Raw genomic sequence first — 22,577 nt, forward strand, 5'->3', positions numbered from 1 at the left:
AAAACTGATGCAGGCCGTGCAGGTGATATGAACACACAGTAAACAGTTGTATTAGAAAGTGAACTGAATTTCTCACAATCTCAAACCTCTTCAGTAAGTCAAGTAAATGTATTTATTAAGGGTCCATGATTTTTGGTCTGAATGAAAATTTCCCTCTAACTCCTGGCCATGTTGCTGCTTCCGTATGAGCTCTGACAGAGTTGTTCCCAGATGAGTTATTGTGGTGGTTTTCCCATGGAAGACCTTATGTAACAGCTCATTAATGCAAACAAGCAATCCAACATACAAGTCACAGCTGAACAGGCAGCTGCTGCACCAGGTTCTCCAAAGGGTAAGGTGGTAGCACCAAATACCCAGAAAGGAGCCCTGGTGTCCAGAAGAAGTAGATTTGACTCAGAGCTATTTTCTCAGCTAATGAATAACTTAACACTAAAAGAGGTGGCTGTCATAGAGAAACCTTTCAGTCACCAGAAAGGTTCTGTGTTAGACAGAAACTTCCCCATGAACAGAGCACCAAGGCATAAGTCAAGGGTGTAAGACCCATTCCCTATGAAGCAAAACAGTTTTTGCAAGAGTCAACAAGGAGAAGAAGAAAATAAGGTCTTTGGGAAAAGAACAAATTGTCAATATCATACTTATGTGAGATCCTGGGTGGGACACCAGTAGGTTGTGAAAGGAATGCACTCCTTCCACATAATTATTTACCATGCTACAGAGAAAACAGGCTCATTCATAATACAACTTGAAACTGCACACAAAAACTATGGAGAAAATCCCTGTGGTATTCCACCAGCTTGCTTTAGGCTGATTATTTATTTTAGAATAAATCACATTGCAAGAAATGGGCATATTACTCTTCCTGAATGCAGGTAAACATCACTGCATTGATTTCTATCCAATTCATAAATAGGAGACTCTTCATTCTATACCATGCTCTGAAAAACTCAAAAGCTCAAATATTAGAACAAATTTCTGGACACTGCATGATATCCACAGCCACAGCAATCTAAATGCTAAAAGAAACCTGAAAAAATAAAAACAAATTCTTGGATTTCAACATGTTTACAAAACGCACTCACTTAGTACTGGAAATTATTTTTCAGACTACCAAGAAGCTGTGTATAAGAGTACAAATGACTGTGACTATGTCTATGAGCTGGGTATACATTTCCAAAGTACAGATCAAAGCCAATGATATTAAAAGTAAACCTTGCTTCTATTAACATTAAAAAATAATTCTCAAGGTTTCAAGCCACGTTTGTATGATTACACAGTAATTACCTTTTCAACTACTTTTCAATCTAATTTGGAGATCAGCCGAGTTGAATGACTAGGCAAACAGGACCAAAAAGTAACTCTTGCACTGCATTTTGATTTTGACTGCAACTTCTTAATGACAGGCTGTCTTTATGTATTACTTGTGCATTCAGAAGTAAACAGTCAGTGACCACTGGGCAGGAGTGCAGAAACCTCCAAGTCATTGAACATATGTGTATATATAAGATCACTGAATCAAACTAAAGCTTCAAAGGTCCCTGTTTTGTTTTTTTAACTGTTCTGCTTTTGGCCAGGGTGGAATTAATTTTCTTCACAGCAGCTCATGTGTAGCTATGTTTTGGATTTGTACTGAACACAGTGATGATAATGCAGAGATGTTTTTGTTATTGCTGAGCAGGACGTGCCCAGAGCCAAGGCCTCTTCTATTTCCCCTACTGACACAGCCAGGACAGCTGAGCCCAGCTGACACAGCGATATTCCAGGCTGCATGACATCATGCTTGGTATACAAAGTGAGGGGAAGAAGAAGGAAAGGGGGGGATGTGTAGGGTGATGGCATTTGTCATCCCAAGTAATTGTTACGTGTGATGGGGCCCTGCTCTCCTGGAGAGTTTAAACTTTACTTAAACAACTCACAAGTTTTCCAGCTTTTACCCTTCCCATTCTCTGCTGATCCTGCTGGTGCGGGAGTGAGTGAGTGGCTGTGTTTAGCTTGGTGGCTGACGGGTTTAAACACAACAGTAATATTTTTATTTGTTGCTAGCAATTATTTAAACAAATTGCTGAAAAAAGCTTAGGTTTAAAATAGCACTTCCCCTTACTTATCATTATAAAATATCCAAGTACAGAAAAACACAGGAAAATAAATATCCATTTATATTGAAGCTATATTCATACATATCTAGCAATGAAACATACACATAAAGTGTCAAGTAAAATTCCAAGTTGTTCAGCTTCAAATGGCTACTGTGGAAATTTGCATTTTTATCACAGTCATCAATTACTTTCACATACACAGCTTGCTTATTTTCCTCTAAGACTTCACCTATTCAAACAGAACTTCACAACTACTTCATATGCACTTTCAGGTATTTGTTATTAAAATGAATTGCGAAGACCTAACTAAACATTCAAACACAAATGTGAAAAATTAACCAACACCTATAGTCAATTATCTGATACACACTGTACAACTTATCAGAGCAAACTAACAAATTGAATATTTTTAATTAATCTATTTTATTTTCTTGCAATGACAACAAAAGAAACACAGACTGCACTCTTTGCATCAGTGGGACTACAGGGAATCTTTGCCTGGAATGCTGTAAAAAGAATAGCAGCCATTACTTTTAAACAGATTTTGAACTACTAAAATTCAAGTGACTTTTGAACTATGGAACTACTTTCCTCTAGAGGAAAGCCAGCCATAGTCATACTTTTGTAAGGAAAGAAAATTAGTAAACTAAGTAAAATGAGGAACTGATCTTTTGGGGATTTTTAAAGTACTCCTCTTGAATAAAAACCAAATTTGCCATCATTTCATTCTGAAGTGGCCGAGGATCATTTTTTTATCACAATCATTCTTCATTTAGCAATCGTTATAATCACTAAATAAATTTTACGGAAGAACTTTCAGGGAGCTCCACAGCTTTAGAGTTTGGATGTATTGACTGGATGTAATGTTTGGGGAATTCTCAAGTATGCATTTATAACTATCAGCAAAAGACACTTTTTTTTGTTCCTCGTGTAATAATATTAGACAGTGCTAGGGGAAAAATAAGATCTATCACAATTCTATAAAACTAACTTTTAGATAGCTACTGCATCTCAAATCAAATATATTCTGCACATTACTTTCCAAAAAACTTCATAGACAGAAAAGAAAGAATTCTGCAAGACACATAAATTTAGGAGTCTAACACTTCTAGAAGCCAGTAAGACCTGACTAATGCCCTCAAAGGCACTTGGAGTGTGATCCAGCTCATCATAAATTAGGTCAACTATTCTGCTCTCTAAGCAACATTGACAGTATGGATTAGCTCTTTAAAAGACCACAACAGGTTCAAGAGTTAAAAGTACACATGGACACACAGTGTAAGGCACATGAACAGCAGGACAGGAATTCCATCCTGAACAGCAGGACAGAAATTCCATCCTCGGTTTCCTAAGTGATGTCAAGCAAAGAACTGAACTACATCCCAATTAATGAAAAATACTGTTTTGAAACAGTTTTCTATCTTGTATGAGAAAACTGAAGTGTAAGAGATTTATAAAAACACTTCCTACCTAGAAAGACATTCTAAACATGTCAAAAAAAAAATTAAATTAAGGGAGTCACATTAAATAAATGCCTTGTACACTTATGAAGAATGAAAGCCTATTTTCTTTTTATTTCAAGAACTGAAGTAGTTTAATCTCACTTTCCTGGGAAAACTTTTTAAAAAAAGGGGTGAAGTTCTAAAATAGTACAGGATATGAGTAAAAATGACCCAACCTGATTAATGAGAAAAAAAAGTTTTGTGTTTTAACAAAAGAGGTGTGCCTCTCTGTGTTAGTATCTCCCCTACCTTCCAATCTGCAGAGAAATAGCAGCAACACACAATACAATCTCATATTCCATGTAAAGTTGTTAAAATTCAATACATTCATCTAAATTATTATTCTGGAGTATTTCTTTAAAATCAGTTTGCCTACATTTATTACACACACACAGAGTCATGGTTTTGAAGGAAATCAGCAAAACTACAACTTAAGAATATTCTAACTTGAAAATTCCCCTGTTTTAAAATGTCAGTGAAAATTATGGGGAGGTTCAAGACTAGCTGTTTTCACTTATAAATAAATGCCATGGAGAATACCTCTCTTCTTCCCTTTCTCTCTGCTGCTCTGGTACAGCAAAAATATAGGTGAAATAACCTTTCCTTTTAGAAGGCTCCCTGTTCTCATAATCTAATATCTCAATTATGCAATCAAATTCATATACTGAAATAGATAAGACAAAACACATTAATAGAATATCCTAAAGCACTGAAAATACAGTATATAGCTCAAATATTTGCAGACTGTCATTCATTGCATCAGTATCTGTACATTATGTCCCATCCCACAGGTTCTTGTATTTGCTCTGCCAAAGTAGAAGATGGGTGTTACACCACTAAAAAAGATCAATGCGGTATAACAAAAAAATATCACCCAGCACTGAAAGGTTTTGTTTGAAGAAAGCAAGTCAAAATTTTATTAAAAGCAAAGCATATGCTTTCCTCCTGCAATGAGAATGAAGGGTTGTATTACCTTCATGTACTGTTATTCCACAGTTGTCACACTGGATTATTTCATCAGCATCTTCGCTGTTATCTCCAAGACAAACGCAACAAATCAAAATATGGTCCATTTTCTGGGAACTCCAATTTTGAGACTTCTCAAGGATCAATGAGTCCTAATATTGAAAAATGGAGACACATGGATTACGCCAGGAACTTCAATTTTATTTAAAGCAAGCAAAAGATCTGTTATTTGTTCAGTTTTTGAACAACAAGCAAGAAACCATGGAACATTATTTTTAAAAGGCTAGAAGCTTCTTTGGTGTCAAAATGCTCAAACACTTCCTCCATGAATACAAGAGCTGGGATGCATGGATCTCAATTCAGTCTATAGACCTGTTAAGATCCAGAGGTCAGAGAGTCATTTCCTCAAGGCAGAAACACATGTCTTTGAGCCACTTACATTCTATGAAATGGAATACCTAAGAAACCATTTAAAATCAAAATTTAAAAAAAGGCCAAAGGTGACTTTCAAATGTTCCAACATTCAGAGAAGTTACTTCATCTTCTTAAAATTTAAAAAAATCAAATGGATCTGAAAAATCCAAGCATACACAGCTAATACAAGCCTGCCAAGTTTTCACTTACATAACATATAACAAATTATTAACTCTGTATGGCTTTGTTTTAATGCAAACTTATGTGTATCTGTGCAAAATCATATGATTTATTAAAAGTGTATGTTCTTCTGATTATATACAGGAGTAAGGATTTGCCCTGTTCTGGCAACCTACACTATGAACCATGGCTCTTAAATAGATTGTGGGTTTTTGTGGGGAATTTTTCTAAGAAAACACAGAGAAGTGCTTCATAAACCAAACAAAGTTATATGTCAAATTAGTTTTCTTAATGAACACTGTCTTCTTACTATTATCATGGTGGGATGGAGCCACTGTGTCTTCTGCAGTTTTACAGCCTCCATACATATTCATTTTTATACTTGAGCTTGAACTACCTTTATTGGTAATATGAAGGCATATAAGGAAGTATGAAAATAAGCACAGTAGTGAAAAATAACCACTGCAGTACAAAGAAACAGCAATAGTTTCAAAGCAGAGGCTGAGAGTTTAATGGTACCATTCAAAACGTCAAAGATGTGAAAATATTCCAAAACTGCTGTGCCATCAAAAAAAAAAAATATTAGGGTGAAAAATGCCCTCTCAAACATTTTTTTTCTAATTCCAACCTCCCATTTATAAAATACAGCACCAACAACACTATGCCTAAGGGAACACGAGCTTAGGTAGAAGTAGAAAAGCGCATTCACAGTCACTTTGCTTACCGGAAGATAACTAATTGTGAAAATTAGAAGATTCTCTGATACAGAGTTCAGACTTACATACGATCTCTTCCAACATCCTCCTTTTAGGACAAAGTATTTTGAGGAAAACAATAAACTTGGACATTACTGCAGCCCATCATTACTCAAAATACCCACGTTTACCTTACCATTCTTATCCTAGAGATAGGAAAATGGCAGTGGACTCTCCCTAACTTTGGCAGATTAACCGTGCTACAGCACAGATTTCACCGATGTATGTCACAACTCTACAGAGATCTGTTTTTTCTGACAGTACCTTTAATTTAAACTGTTATTTGGCTTCACTGAGAGAAGTTTAAAATGGTAATCTCTACTGCTATAGAAGCCCAAGGTCTGGTAATTAAAAAAAAAAAAAAGAAAATCAAGTATTACTTTAAATTAAGAGACAGAAATGTAAAAACACCAAAATAACACTGATATGGAGCCTAGCTGTCTAGGCAGTGAGATAATATGCAAACATGGACCAAAAAAAATGGAACAAATAAGCAATAATGAAAGGGTACCAAATTTTTGTTCTAATGTTAACCATTAAGGTTCACCTCATGTGAAGACAGCTACCAGGTCAAACAAAGCAGCTGAGCAACTTATATTTTTATGCAGGCACAGTGAGGGAGTGATTTGGAAAGTGTGCTGCTCTCCTCTGCTTTTAGTCTATGTAAGCACTTGAGAGACTTATCCAAAACATGGAAACTTTTAAATATAATCCTAACTGCTGCAACTCCTGAACAAGTCATGTTCCCTGCTGAAGTGGGAGAAACTATTTCAGCTGGATCACTGTGTAACTCCCATTTCTGCAGTGTTAATGAAGAAAGTGAGCATTTCAAGCCATATGCCCATAGACTTTTAACTTTAAAGGGAAAAAAAAATAAAAAATACAATAACCACCTCACTGAGAATAGAAGAGTCCTATAAAGAGGTAATAATTATAAAAACAGAAAAGCACAATTTACCTACTAATGATGCATTACCTCAGGAAAGAAAGCTAAGTTTGCATTCTGTGCGTAATACTATAGAAAAGCACGTAGTATTTAACTACAGCACATGTTAAAATAATGTATATGCAAACCTCAAAGTACTTTTGTCAAATGTAAACAAATAAGGGAAACAAGAACCACACGACCCCTTCCCAACACCCCCCAGTTTCAATCCTCCAAAAATAAGCAAAGGAAAGAAAGAAAGAATTCATATAAAGGACACTACTATATGTTCAGAATTCATTACCTGGACATTCTTTCCTAAATTTGTTATGGATTTGAACATCTAAGAACTCCATTTTCTAAAAGCTCCGTTTCTGTAGTGTGATGAAATTTTTGCCAGAGTCTGCTAGACAAGATTTTTTTTACTCTTTTTCCATTTTCACTAACTTAAAATATTGTAGCAGTGGAAAGCATACTGTTATAATACATTGTATATTGAGTATCAGAAATCCGAAAATTACAGTCTATAGATACTGACTTTTGCAAAACCTCTTGATAAAGACCTACTCATGATCAGTACAGCACTTTACATGCTATAAAGATAAATTATCAGTTACAAAATTATAATTTGAACTTCAAATTTTTGAATTTTATGTTCTGATCACTGTTCTAAATCTAAGGCAAGAATAGAATATGATATCTATGTATACTAAGAAGCTTTGAAGAAGATACATCAGAGACAGCTGTGGGTTTCTGAAACAGGTCTGTTTTCCAAGCCAGTGCAAATTAAACTGAAGAACAGATCACTAAGAATGTAGCCACATGTCTCCATTCTGATACAGGAAGCAACTCTGAAAGAAAATTGCCTGTTTCAAGTTCTGTTCACTAGTATTGGTAGAACACTTTCAGCTCCTGAGCCAAGAAAATGCAGGTAATTGAACTAGAATCACAGAGCCTTGACAAGGAAAGAAGATGCCTATACAAAAAATTAAAAAACTAAAAAAAAACAAACAAATCATAGTTTTTTATTCCAATCCCAATTATTGCTAGTAGTCAAGACAGCAGAGCTCATTTGCAATAATATATAAATATAATACCTATCGAAATATCTAAAATGGACCAAATCCAAATACTGTTTAGTTCCCTGTCATTTTCCACATTTAAACCAAGTTTAAAGGGAACAGAACTGTAAATAATTTCGTATCACTACCATTTCTCAAATGTTATGCTGACATTGTGATTATATCCTGAAAACTGAATGAATATTTTATAGCAATTCTTTTTACTTTGTTCAGAATTCTGGTACTGCAGAACATGAAGTCAGCCACAGTGACAACCAATTTTATATATAGATATATAAAATATATATATATATAGGTATAAAGATACCAATCTTAATTTTTCACAGGCACAATCTTCAAGGCAACTGTAATTGTGCATAGGGAAAAAAAGGTTACTTTATTAAACACTTATATAATATTCACATTCTGCAATCAGAAAATACTTAATATAATAATCATAGTACCCAAATGTATGTATATAGTATGGTAAGAAGTTAGTTAATTTGTGACTATTATAAGCAAATCCAACATAAATTATCATAATTATTCTATTTGATTTTAAACCTAGCATGAATGGTTTTTTACTTAAAATTCTTCTGTAAGTGAACTTTGTTCAGACTTTGATGTTTGTCACAAAGAAGGGCAATGAATAATGCCTCATTCATCTATTTTATGATTATGTCACAGATGCTTTAACTTTCATGACATTACAGATATGCAACATTTGCACTAAAACAGGACTAGGAGTCTTGCTAACACATGTTGGTTTGCATACTGGACCTCCTATTTGTTTTAGTACTAATCCAATCTCTGTAAAGCCAAGAGAAGTCCCACTAATGACTTTAGTGGCATTAGATTGGTCAAATGGTCCAAGCAAGGTTATTTAATATGCAGTGCCTATTTAGCATAATTTTTCCTGCTTCACTTATTATTGTGTGAACACAAGCCCAGCCAATCAGTTTAACTTTTAATATTAATAGAATAGCTACTGGGGAGTAGTTTCCACTTGTCAACAGATATATTATAGAAAGTTGGTTGCACTACCTCATTACTCTTGCTTTGTGAAAGAGCCAGGCTATCATTTGTCAATTCCTCATCATCTGCATTATTCCTGTTAAGAACTTTACTCTTCTTCTTCTTGGATCCTCCATCGCTAGCCGTGCTGCTATTATCTTCTTCATTACCTTCCTCATCATTGTCATCCTCATCACTTCCACTCCCATCATCTTCATCATCTTCATTATCTCCATCACTCCCCTCTTTTCTCAGTGCATTCTTTCCTTTTTTTTTCTCAGCAGTAGGCCGCCAGTCATTGTCATCTTCACTGTCATAGTCATCCATATCATTTAGTTCTTCCATCGATACAAAATCCAGCAGAGGTCGGTTCCTGCGCAAATTCCATTTTTTTGGTTCATTTGTTTGCTCATCAGCAACAGCATCAGGTTCAGCTGCTTTCTCCTTCTCTTTCTTCTTTTTTGGCTTTTCTTCTTCATCTTCTTGCTCTTTCTTTTCAGTTTTAATTACCTCTTTATCTGCTGTTGGCACTTCTTCTTCAGTGGAGGTTTTCGCCTGTTGCTCTTCTACTTTCTCTTCTGCCGGTTCCTCCTCCAAGATATTTTCTTCTGACTCAGTACAGGAACCTTCACCACTGTCCTTAGATGCATCTTCACTCCCATGACCACTTCCTTCAGAATCTGTTGAGCATATGAAAATTTAAAAAAAGTTCCGACACAAATGTACCCCCAAAAATAAAATTTCTTGAAGCAAGTTGTTAAACAAAAGAATGATGCATGTTTCTCCCTCATAAGGTATTCCACCTATTTTTTTCAGCTGGTGTCCAAATACTGCTATTTCGAGTGCTATGTTGAGAATCTGTTAAACATCAGTGTATTTTAAGATGCCAAAAAAAAAAAAAGATGGTAGAACTTATTAAATGAGCATTATATGTTCCTTTGAACTGCAGCTCATATTAACAAAAAGCAGTAGCACAGAGTAATTTCCGTGTGAAGTCACATCTTAAAGAAAGCATTCCAGTTTTTAATTTCTGGAGGTGTTTTCTACATCTTCAAAATAAAATAGCTATCCAATAGAAGAGGTTTGAAATTGCAAAATGAAGAGTTTACATAACTAGTTCTAATAATAATAATATGGATAATCTCACACCATCATTTTTAACACATCTTTGTTTCTCTGGGTTTGAGGGCTCTTTTAATTTCCAAGGTTAGTTCACCTATTCATCCCACATAAACTATTCCTCTTTCAGCACTGCAGCTGCACTATAATGCATTAACCTTATACCACTCATATGGTACTGTCCTGTGTGTACTGTTTCATTAAAACATAATTGCCAACACGAGCAACAGAAAAGAACAGAGAAAGATTTTTACATAAAAAAAGAGACATTCTTACTATAAAGTACAAGTAAAAATACTGAGAAATGACAGGTGAACTTTTTAAACTTTATAAACAGCATCCACCTTGCTATCTCTCATCCTATATGCACCTACTGCTTTTCATTCATAGTATTGTTTTAATGAAGGAAAATTCAGAAAATATTTTTTAAAAAATTTAAAAAAAAAATATAGTTTCTTGATCCAATGCAGAGATCAATTAGGCAGTGGCTACAGTTTCCAGTTTGCTCAAAGCCAAGTTCTGTCATATAGAAGCAAGGATGAAACATGTCAATGCTCACAAATTAAAAAAAAAAAAATCTTAATTGCTTTACTTATAACCCAAAGATCTCCACCATTCAGTATCACCTTACACTAAGAATTTCTCTGCACACTCAGCTCTGTATAAATCCAAATAAACAGATACTGAGGAAGGTGTGCAGTGTATCATTTCATGTGGCATTCTTTTCCACCCCAAAGAACATTGCCAATGATTATCCAGTTGTTACTTCAATAAAATGGACAGTTTTGCCTTCTTCTGCATATACCTGCATGTGGAAACATTCAGTGAGATTATATGCTGCTGACAAAAAAGCATATACCTTACAGACGTGCTACTGTTACTGAGTACGACATCAAAGCTACCCATCCCCTTACAAGCTAATAGAAACTAAAGGTTTCCAACATATGTTCTAACATTTAGAGATCCAGAAAAAACACGAGCTTTTTACAGTCTTTAATAAAAACATAATTCAGTCATTTCTCTACACCTACTAGCCTTAATTGTAGTAATCAAAGTACAAGATAATTAACTGAAGTTTTGAAAGAGTAGAATATGAGTCAGGCATCCACAAGAAATAAAACCAGTATTAACTAACACACAATCCAAAAAATTGTTTTCAAGTTACAATAATTTGTTTGGCTACAGAATCACAGGATGGGTAAGGTTGGAAGGGACCACAGTGGGTCTCCCTAGGATTGCATCCAGACAGTTCTTGAATATCTCCAGTGAGGAAGACTGCACAACATCTCTGGACAATCTGCCCCAGTGCTCAGTCACCTCCACACTAAAGAACTTTTTCCTCAGATTCAAGTGGAACCTCCTGTGCATCAGTTTCTGCCCATTGCCTCTTGTCCTATTGCTTGGCACTGAAAAGAGCCTGGTCCATCCTCAACACCCTCCTTTCAGATACTGATAGACATGGATGAGGTCCCCTCTCAGTGGTCTCTTCTTAAGGATAAACAGGCTTACTTCTCTCATCCTTTCCTTGTTAAGAGACAGTACCTCCACAGAAGGACCACAAAAACGGTGAGAAGGCTACAACACTCCATGAAGACAGGCTCAAAGAGGTGGTTCAGCTTGGAGAAAGCTCCAGGGAGAACAGAGCTTATGAGAGATTTTTTACCAAGGCCAATGGTGACAGAAAACGGGGAACCAGTTTTAAAATGAAAGAGGGTAGGGTTTAGATTGGACACAAGAAACTTTTCAATGAGCATGGTGAGACACTGAACAGGTTGTTCAGGGAACCTGTTGGTGCCCCATCACCAAAAATAGTCAAGGCTGAGTGGGATGGAGCTTTAAACAATCTGGTCTACTGAAAGAAGTTTCTGACTAAGTCAGGGGTTGACTCAGATTATCTTTAAAGGTTTTTCGATCATGCGTTAGTTTATAGGATATCAGGCCTGCTGGCAACAGACAGGGCACCACAGATACCAAGAGGGGAAAAAGGATCTTTGCATGGGACTTAGCAGGGCTCACTGAAAGACTGAACTAGATTTGAAGGAGGAAAATAATAAATCCAGATTCCCTAGAGATATGTCTGGGGGCAGCACACCATTGTATGGGGGACAACATGCTAGAAAGGTTCTTTGGTCCATCGCTTCAGTGGAGGTAGGGAATGGAGATCCCTGCAGCAGTAAAGACACAAGGTTATTATGTGTTAGAAAACATGGACATGACGGCAAATAGTCATGGTAAGGCTTAGGGCTTGCTCCCCCAAAAAGCTGGTGAGATCGGAAGCCCAGCTGAAGTGTCTCTACACCAATGTACACAGCACAGGCAACAAACAGGAGAAGCAGAAAGCCACTGAGCAGCAGTAAAACTACAACATAGCTGCCACCCATGTAGACATGGGCAGCGAGCGCTGCACTGGATGGCTATAAACTTTTCAAAAGGAACAGGCAAAGAAGGAGAGGTGGTAGGGTAGCCCCATATGTTAGGGAGTGTTTTGGTTGTCTAGAGTGTAATGGCAATACTGTTGTTTAAGGGTAAGACTCAGGGGAAAGTCCAACAAGGCAAAATTGGTGGGAGTCTGTTAAAGACCACCCAACCAGTATGAAGAGGAAAGTGAAATAGTCTATGAGCAGTTGGGAGAGGTCTCACAACCACTAGCCCTCTTCTCAGAGTGGACTTCAATTTACCAGATGTCTGCTGAAAACACAACACAGCAGAGCAGAACTGGTCCAGAATGTTCCTGGAGCGTGTGAAAGGTAACTGCCTGACAGAGACAATGAGGGAAACTACTAGCAAAGACACCCCACAGGACTTGTTATTTGTGATCAGAGAAGGAGTTGCAGGTCATGTGATGACTGGAGGATGTTTTGGACAGAACAAACTTGAAATGGCAATTTTCAGTTCTCAGAGAATCAAGCAACGAGGTCAGCAGAACTTCTATCCCAGACTGTTGAGAGGCTTGGTTGGCAGAGTCTCTTGGGAGGTAGTCCAGGAAGGCTGGACATTCTTCAAGGAAATCTTAGAAGCACAGGAGCAGGCCACTGCTATGTGCTGAAAGACAAGCCAGCAGTGAGAAAGACTGATGTGCCTGAACAGACAGCTGAGAGCTTTGACTGGAACTCAGAAGAACAAGGAGAATTTAAGGCTTATGGAAGAAGGGGCAGGCATCTCAAGAGGACTACAGGGACAACATGAGGGAGAAACTTTTTTTGCAGGGAGAAAATTATAAGGGCCAAAGACCAACTAGAACTTAGAATCTGACTACTGCCATGAAAGATAATAAATACATAATCAACAAAACGAAGGCTAAAGACAATCTCCACCCTTTACTGAATGAGGAAGGAAACAGAGCCAAAGGATGAGGAAAAGGCCAAGGTACTTAATGCCTTCCTTGCCTCAGTCTTTAACAGCAAGATCCATTGTTCTCTGGGTATCCAATCCTCCTAAACTAGAAGGCAGACACGGGGAGCACAATGAAGCACCCGAAGTCCAAGGGGAAATGGTCAGTGATCTGCTATGTATCTCAGAAACACAGAGGTCTGTGGGCCCAAATGAGCCACATTCAATCATTTACCAGCAATCCTGGCTAACCAGGGAGGTCCCAGATGATTAAAAATTTAAAAAAATGTGATACCCATCTGCAAGGGTCAGAAGGAGTATCCAAGGAACTGCAGTCAGTCCTGCCAGCCAACCCTGGAAGGCCCTGGAGCAGATCATCTGGAACGCCATCAAGATGATGGCGCACTACATACTGGGGTCAGAAGGGCTGGAAAGCTGACCAGTGGAAAAGGGTGGGGGGTGCTGGTTGACATTTGGCTTAACAACACCCACTATCTGCCCAAGTGGCCAAGAAGGCCAATGGCATCCTGGAGTGTACCAGCAATAGCGTGGCCAGCCAGACCAGGGCAGTGACTGTCCCCCGGTACTCAGCACCGGTGAGGCCACACCTCAAATCCTGTGTCCAATTCTGAGCTCCTCACTTCAAGAAAGACACTGGAGTGTGTCCACAGAAGTACAATGGAGCTGGTGAAAGGTCTGGAGCAGAAGTCTGAAGAAAAGGAGGCTTAGGAAAGACCTTATCACTACAACTGCATGAAAGGAGGGTGTAGCAAGGGGTGGGTCAGTCTCTCCTCCCATGTAACAAGCGTTCGGACAAGATGAAACAGCTTCGAGTTGCAACAGGGGGGGATTAGGTAGGGCATGAGGAAAAACTTGACAGAAAAGGTTTCTCCTCAGGGAAGTACTTGAGTCACCACCCCTGGAGATATTTAAAAGATGTGTCGATGTGGCACTTAGGGACATGACTTAGTGGTGGGCTTAGCAGCGCTAAGGTAACAGTTGGACTCTACCTTAAAAGGTCTTTTCCAGACTACACAAATCTAAAATTCTGTGATACTTCCCAGTTCTCATAAACATCTTACAAGTAATTCCTAAAGCTATACTCTCATACTAGACATATCGTAGATTAAATGCCATATGTATGCTCAAAGCAAAATGTATTTTGTATCTCATTTCACAGGTGCCAAGTGCCTGTGTGCACTATTTGTCTTACTGTAAATAAGGTTATACAAGATTTTGCCACGTTGAAATTAACTGAAATTTATAACTCGGCTTTCATTATTTCCCCACCATAATTCTATGGTAGACATTTGTTTTGATGCTTTAACTGTGCTGATGCATTTCTAAACAGTCTTAGACTTCTTGCCAATTTCAGCTTTCATTTTGTTTTGAAGGAGATCTTAGTCTTGGTATAGTTTGATCTCTAACAGCACTCTAGTAACACTGATTCTTGTACATCAATACTACACAATGCAATATTTTAAGCAAAGAGCAAATAAACACTATTTTCATCCACTTCTCTCCTTCAATTTCTCTTTGCTTTCTGCCTGCACATTTTGCTTTCTACTCTCCTTTATACATTCATATACACACTACAGATATCTACAGTATGAGATAGCTCTCCCTGAACTGAATGCATCCACTGTGATAGGGGCTTTTCTAGAAAGAGCTATTCTGTGATAACAGCAATTTTTGCAGGTCTTCTTCTGTCAACTGCACTTTTACTGAGGTAGAGGCTGCAGTATACAATTTTCTCCTTGAAAGAAATGCTTAAAGAATGGCTCTTTCAAATTGGCAACCATATCATGTCATTTCCTATAGGAGAGAAGTAAAGCTACTCTAAGTGAAAGATGGAGCCAGATACATCATCAAATAGTGAAGAATAGAGTTTCATTGAGGACAAATATGAGAGCTAACAGTTGGGAGAAAGACATAATTTATTCCTCTACACCATGTATCTTTAGCTCTACTAAGCTCAACAGCAGGTGGCAGTCAAATTTAAAGAGGATAATTCTGAAAAGTACAGAACATTATGCTACAGAATTAACATACAAAAAAAGAGTAATAAACACTCCACTCAGCTGTGGAGTCTTGTATAATATGTATGATACACAAGACTTCAGGGTAAACCTACTGACATCATTACATGAGTCAACAACAACAAAATCCTCCCAGGGTTTTATGCAGGACCATTTTACAAACAATTTTAAATATGACATCCCACAATTTTTATTTTTTTTCAACATTCTAAGAAAATTCATGTATACAGACAGCAAGTGCTGCACTACATCAGTACCTGGGCCAACCACTCACAGGAGACAGTCTGGTTCCTCAATGCAGTATTTAGTTTAATAAGCAGCTCTTTAAAAAACAGCTTTATTGATTGTTTTGAGTGAACTCTAAAGGATAAGTCGGTTAAAGGCAATCATGGACTTGGTTTTGGACTTGCCTCTTCCACTAACAAAGCTTAACAAATTCCAAATAGTAGACAAGAAGCATTTGGGATCATTTTAGAAAATTCTTCTATTCTAATCATATCCTATCTGGTTGAGTCTTCCCAAAGTGCTGAAAGCTACCAACAACAACTACAATCAAGGATCCTGAAACACTGAAAAGCTAAGTACACAACACAGAAAGCAACTACCAAGTTATCACTGCTAAATAATATTATTCAATAATAATCTAGCCATCATGTGACAAAGCCTAGCTAGAGTGGCTTTCACAATACCCTCTTTTTGAGAGCAGTAACAAAAAACAGGATGCAGGTGCAGTTAATGTCACTCAACTACCACCATCTTATCTATTGATCCTTTACTCTCTTTTTCCCCCCACCACAAGGCAAACAACTAGCCTTTGACAATTATGTGAAATTACCTAGTGATCTCTGCTAAAACACCATGTTAAGCACCATGTACAATCCCTCACCCAGGGTGCCTGCATCCTGATGGATGGAAATGTGGAAAGTACTACTAAAAGTGTTTGTCAGCAGCCTCTCTCCATAAATTTCCTTACAGAAGAACAGCTCCAGTACCACAAAAAGTCCTTCGCATATGTGCTATGCCAAACATGCAAAAGCAGTTGTACTTCCTACACATCTGATCTAGATATATAAAGACTCCATAATACCTTAAGGAAATGCTTAAACTAACTAGAAAGCTACAATATTTAATAACTGGATGTAAAAAAAAGAGGCAGAAAAACCTAGATCATGTTTGGAAAATAAGATTTTTTTAAAATACCAAAGGCAGAGTTGCGTAACTAGTAAAATTGTGACCGCATTTGTTTATTAGACACAGAGGTCCATTATGCTATGGTCAATTAAGCTATAAGCAAGAACTAAAGGCTTAATACCTCCCTTGCAACATAATTCCAAGAGACTCTAACACACCAGTTAGATACATGCCCTGGCTTTCTATGTTATTTTGTTGTATTGATGATTAAACACTGGCAGACTACCAGCAATTCAACATTGGCAGTGCTGGCAGATAAAAAAATGTAACTATCCAAAATAAAGTTATTAAGAAGACACAAAACCAAACCAATATAGATTAAGATGCTACAGCTCTGTGGAGAGAAACTGTCTTATTAAATAAGGTTTTGAAACTAAGTATCTAATATGTATTAACTGCAGATGGAGACTGGACAGAGCAGGAGGAGAAACTGACCATTGATCCCCAATAACACATTTAAGAAAACAAGTATTTAGTTTAATAGAAAAAATGATGGAAAGAGAATAAAGGAAAGTCATATAGTAAGCAGCTTCCCCACTTTCACGTCAGCAATATTTATGTCATATGACATTTCAGCAGATGTCTACTCAAGCTGCCAAACCACTCAAACCTAAAGATCACCAATTTTGACTTGAGTCATTAGGAAGTGCCTCAGTTACATCAGAACACTGATGAAATTGGGTGCCCTACCAATTGCTTGTCAGCAAGCACCTGGAATAACAGAAATCTCAGTGTTACCAAAGAAAATGGAAGCTGAAAATCTTGTCAGTTTTACTTAAGTTTTACTTAAGGTGGAAGACATCTGTACAGTCAAAAGTTTTACCCGGGATGAAGATACTCCAAAAGAACATAATGCAGGTATTTCCCATTTTCTCAAGTATCAAGAGCCCTTGTGAATTCCAGTCTCAGGAACTACACATTAATATGTAAATACATAATAATTTACTAATAATTAATTAGTCAATATTTTCTTTTACCTTCACTGTCTACTGAAACACCTTACAACTTTACTCTTGCCTATCATTTAAGTTTAGTCTAAAAAACCAAACACATTTGTTTCTTCATCAGGATTTCAGTACTGTTAAACACTACAGTATTTTGATCCTTCACAAACATTTCTGCATATTACAATATCCTTTATAGGAAAGAAAAAGTGTAATCTTCATTGTGCTAAGAGGAAACAAGTTACATAAAGATAATGATATTTGCAACTTTTTATTTCTAGATCAAGACGCAGGCTTTTAAGAATAGATATTTATGTAGATCATTACTTGTTTTAAACTGGATCTTCTACTGACTTCAACAAGAACAGTACATAATATATATGCAAGTCAGACTTCACATTCAACATCAAAAAAAAACTTAAAAGAATGTATGTAGAAATTTGAGTCAACAAGACCAGTAGCAGCAGTGACAGGATTGAGTTCTTCAAAGGCAGCATTCAGTTATTTTCTTCTTAGCTACACTGTGATAGGAACCAGTCCTTAAATTCACACGGTTCTTTTTCAGGGACCACTACATTCCTTAGTACGATTTCAATTTCAGTATACTGAAAAACTGAAATTTTCCAGTTGACAAAACTGAGTTCACCGATGAGAGAGAAGAAAAGTAAATTCTTGCTTTGGAGTCCTGCTGGGAATTACTCTACATTTGTACTCTGATTTTTGACATTAGGGAATCTCCAGCTGCTCCCATTGCAGAAAAAAAAAATGAACAAAAGGACTCCCCAAAGCATGCTTTGGTTAACTTAAAAGCAAAACTTCAGGTAACTGATGTGTATTGTGAAAGATACTTTTAAAAGTCTTAAGTTGAGTATATTGCAGCACCATCATTTCAAGTCACATGTTTGTATACTCTGACTCCAAAGGGACAGTTTCTTTGATTGATCCCACATTAAGATTACATGTGAAAGTCTTTCTCATGGAACAATTTTTTCAAGATGTTTACAAAACCCAGAAGAATACAGTACTTTAGCATATGGCATTACTAACAGAAACAGAGAAGCCATTAAAAATTACTTTGTTCAGTATAAACATAATGAAAATCCCAAAGGCCTGACAACTATTTACATTAAGTAAATTTACAAGGTAACTGTTCCAGAATCAATTTAGAGATAAAGAGATGTCAGAATGTTGAGATCTTTTAAGCAGAAAAGGCCAACTTACTGCTCGTATGACCCAAATCCAAAAGAAAAGAAATTAACTACACTGTAAGTAAAAGTCCATGTTGCCTGTGGATCATCATCATTTGAAAGTGATTTGAAATATTTTTTTATAATGAAAAAAATTACCAAGGTGCCAGGACTCTGAAAACAAAAATTCAGAAATGCCAGCTGCTTCCTAAATGCACTTAACAGCAACTTCTCAAATCCTTACTGCAATACATATTCCCAGAAATCTGTCAGGACAATGAAGTTGCATAAAAGTTTAGGTGTTCTGGGTTCAGTCCCCATATATTTGCACAGTATCATCTACTAGTACATATCACGAGAAATCCTAAAGCTCACACATATGGCCACAACACAGTCATCAGGGAGAAAACAACTTCAGAATTCTTTTAACTCCATATTTAAAAAATCCTTTAACCAAATTTTTCAACTTGTTTTGTTATTTTAAACACCTATACGTGCATTTGTGAATGGAATAAACATAAACATGTCATGGAGGTGTGGAATTACCATACTAGAATTTATGCTCATATTCAATGCAAACTGATTATTACTTCTGACACACTTACTTCCTTTTGTAAGCAAACTATACAATGTTATTTTGAATTCAAGCAAATACTAAATACTGATTCACAACAGGCTACTAATGGAGAGTCCTATATATGTATATTTGTGTATATGTGTGTGTGTGTGTGTGTATAAGGAAGTCCCTTTATTTAATCACTTCTTCCAGCCAAACAGAAATGGACTAAATGCAAACAAATTTAACAGTACGTTATATGAGCTTCATTTTAAACCAGTACAGATGTTCTGCTTCAGATTTCCTGCAACTATTCATTTAAACTTGTATTACATTTAAAAATTCTCACTTCTAGTAACTTTCTATTCCTCAACTTCTCTAAACCCTCACAAATTTCTTTTTGAAAATTTTTGAATAAATTATAAGACGTCAAATTCTCTTGCTGTTTCAAAGTGTTCTCACCAATTTTTAAGTTTTATTAAACAGAACATTAATTTCACCTACAAATGATAGATAAAGGTTCAGAAATGCTAAAACAACACTTCATAAGATACAGGAACACAAAACAGCAATTAGAAAAAAACATTTTAAGAAGAACTTGGATTTTTCCCCATATGCTTGTTTCAATTAAGTGTGGCATATTTCAAGGAAAATCCATTCAACTTCCTCAAAATGAAATTGATTTTGAAATACACTCAGGACTAAATACAGACCAGCCCCCTCTAGTATATATACAAAATCCTAAAAGTCAAAAAGGTTAGCAATTACAAATTAATCTGCACTCACACACTGTTGAATCAGGAAGCTGAATTCATTATTTTTAATAAATGACTGCCTTTTGACCAACTAATATACTGCTCTGAATTATGTGTTCGTCACCCATAGTCCCTTTCCAATCCCCCTTTTCCCTCAAATCCTGCCTACATTACTGCTCCAAAACAGGGAATTTTTTTTTTGTAATTAAAAATCATTTCCTTTTATGGCAAATTATATCCTTATTCAAAACAAAGGATCTAAAAGCCTCAGAACACTATTAAAAGGGTAGATTAAACAAGCCCCCAAAAGTCTTAAAATTAAATTGATAAGATAACATCAGTTTTACTCTCTTAAGCCACTGCAGCCTACTCTGTCAGAACAGCTATGGGAAATATGTCTAAGTCTAGGGGAAGAGGTGGTGCGAAGAACAAAACTAACCAAACAAACCAAAACAAACTAAAAACAAGGAACACTAGGGCATATCTGACACTGGGTGAATTATTATTAAGCATTTTTAAGTTCATCAGTACAGAGGAACACGTCAAATGTTAAAAGAATAAGCCTTTAAATGGGAATATTTTTGCACTAAACATTCACACAAAACATAGACCAGCATCCCGAGTGCACAAATAACAAAGTCAATTTATTTGATAAGCAGCCATAATGCTTCCCTCACATCTTATACATCCTGCATCCTCTCGTTTATTTCCCTCAGCATATGCCACAGAACATCCAATGTGCAGTTTACTGACCAACATGGTCCTATCTCTTCTTCTCCTTTCCTTCAATATACCTGAATTTACTAATTTTATTTTGGCCATCTTGTCTATTTTCAGTTCCTGTGAATGTTCACTGCAGATATAAGAATCTGCACATATAGAAAAGACTACGGTAGGGACTTCCTTTTAGTATGAAATGTGTACACTTTTCTGCATATTTCTATCTGAATGGACACCTTAAGTTTGTCTATTGTAAAAAAAACAATTAAAAACAGATTATCTTTTTGCTTTAGGTTCTTACTCACCGAGTAGAATTAACCTCAAGAAAAAGTCAAGTTCCTAAGTCCAAAGCAAACTATTATCTAGACTTGTTTGAAAAACAAAATGGCTTTAGATTCTTCTTGTTTCAATACTAAATACAATGAATATTCCAAAAATTATCCCTACACTGCAGAACTCAGAAGCAATAAATACAGTTAATGAAGTCTTCAGAAAAGCTACTCAAATGTTTCTACCAAAACTTGTTTCACAATCATTCTGTTGTAAAAAAAATAATCACAACTGAATTATTGATTACCAGTTATCCAATCAAATCACTCCCTTCAAGGGGCTCCAAGTCCCAGCAGACTCACTACAAGCATTCTGCCTCCTATATGATATTAAATGAGCAACCATAAACCAAAAATGAGATAATTCTGAACCGAGGAGATGAGAAAGCATATTTACCTGAAGCATCTCCAACTTTAAAATCACTGTCATCAGAGCTATCATAATCTAAAGCTTCCAGCAGCGAAGCTGCCAAAGGCTTCACCTGTCTCCTCTTCGAACTGCGGTCCACTGCAGGGAAAAAAAACAGTGTTGTTACTGGGTGGCATAAAGAGAATTCAGCATCGCTAAGGGCACGTAAATTACAAGGCGGCACGGGCGTGACAGGCAGGGGCAGTCCCGAGAGCAGCCGACAGATGCGGCGCACCGGGGTCCCGAGGACACCCGCTCCCACAGGTGAGGCAGGGCAGGGTCCGCCCTCCCGGCGGAGCGCTGGTGCTCCCTGCAGGCGCCGGGAACAGCACGGCACCGCTCACCGCGGGCTGCCCGCAGCCCCGGCAGGGCTAGGCGGGCGCTGGGGCCGCCAGACGCCCCCGGAGCAGCCAGCATCCCCCGAGGACGCGCCGCGGCGTGATCCGCCAGCGACCAGACGTGGGGAGGGGATCCGCAGCCGGGACCGCGGGACGCCCAAGGGACGGCGATGCACCCGGCTCGCCTGGGGGCGGGAGCGCTCCGCGAGCACAGCGGCACCCCCGCGGGGCAGGGCCGGCAGAACCGCTGCGGATCACTTACTAAAGCCTGCGCGGGTGGGCGGCGGGCGGGCAGGGGCCCTCGGGTGCAGCGCCGCCGAGCCCCGGGCCCCTTCCCCAGACAATGGGCACGGCGGCGACCCGGATGCAGACCCGCGCCCGCCCCGCCGCCCGCCCCGCCGCGCAGGCGCCGCCCCGGCGCGTGCGCACGGCGAGGGGGAGCCGGGGAGCGGCGCTGCCCGCGGGGCCCGGCGGGGCCGCCGTCAATGGCGCTGATGGCAAAGTCTCAGCGCAGAACCGCTCGTACTCGGGGTGCTGCCTGTGAAAAACAGCTCCAAAAACCTCTTCGGCACTTTTCCATTTCCCAGTGTGGAAACGAGAAAGTGTTAAAAAGCTGTTCTCATTTAACCCCTGCTGAAAAAGCTGAGTTTGTCGTGGACTCTCTTGCATTGTCAAGCTCATTCTTTCACTTTTGAAGAACAGCAATCCATTGCATAGTGAAGGAAGAGAAAAAAAAAAGGGAAGAAATGT

The 22,577-nt window shown here is 37.9% G+C and overlaps 1 protein-coding gene across 1 annotated transcript in view; it reads right to left on the reverse strand.

Moving 5' to 3' along the window:
- The window catches only part of PHF14 (PHD finger protein 14), a 162,170-nt gene extending 139,959 nt beyond the window's left edge, over positions 1-22,211 (reverse strand). Inside the window, exons 1-4 of the mRNA XM_014248760.2 lie at positions 22,090-22,211; positions 21,478-21,588; positions 8,941-9,590; positions 4,569-4,713 (exon numbers count right to left, since the gene is read on the reverse strand). Of these exons, the coding sequence (XP_014104235.1) occupies positions 4,569-4,713; positions 8,941-9,590; positions 21,478-21,588; position 22,090 (907 nt within the window). The 5' untranslated portion in view covers positions 22,091-22,211. The remainder of the gene's footprint in view (positions 1-4,568; positions 4,714-8,940; positions 9,591-21,477; positions 21,589-22,089) is intronic.
- Between the last annotated feature and the right edge of the window lie 366 nt (positions 22,212-22,577).

Source organism: Pseudopodoces humilis, chromosome 1, assembly GCF_049639895.1.
Source record: "Pseudopodoces humilis isolate 2021_Gansu_Grassland_sample_001 chromosome 1, ASM4963989v1, whole genome shotgun sequence".
In the NCBI taxonomy this organism is placed as follows: domain Eukaryota; kingdom Metazoa; phylum Chordata; class Aves; order Passeriformes; family Paridae; genus Pseudopodoces; species Pseudopodoces humilis.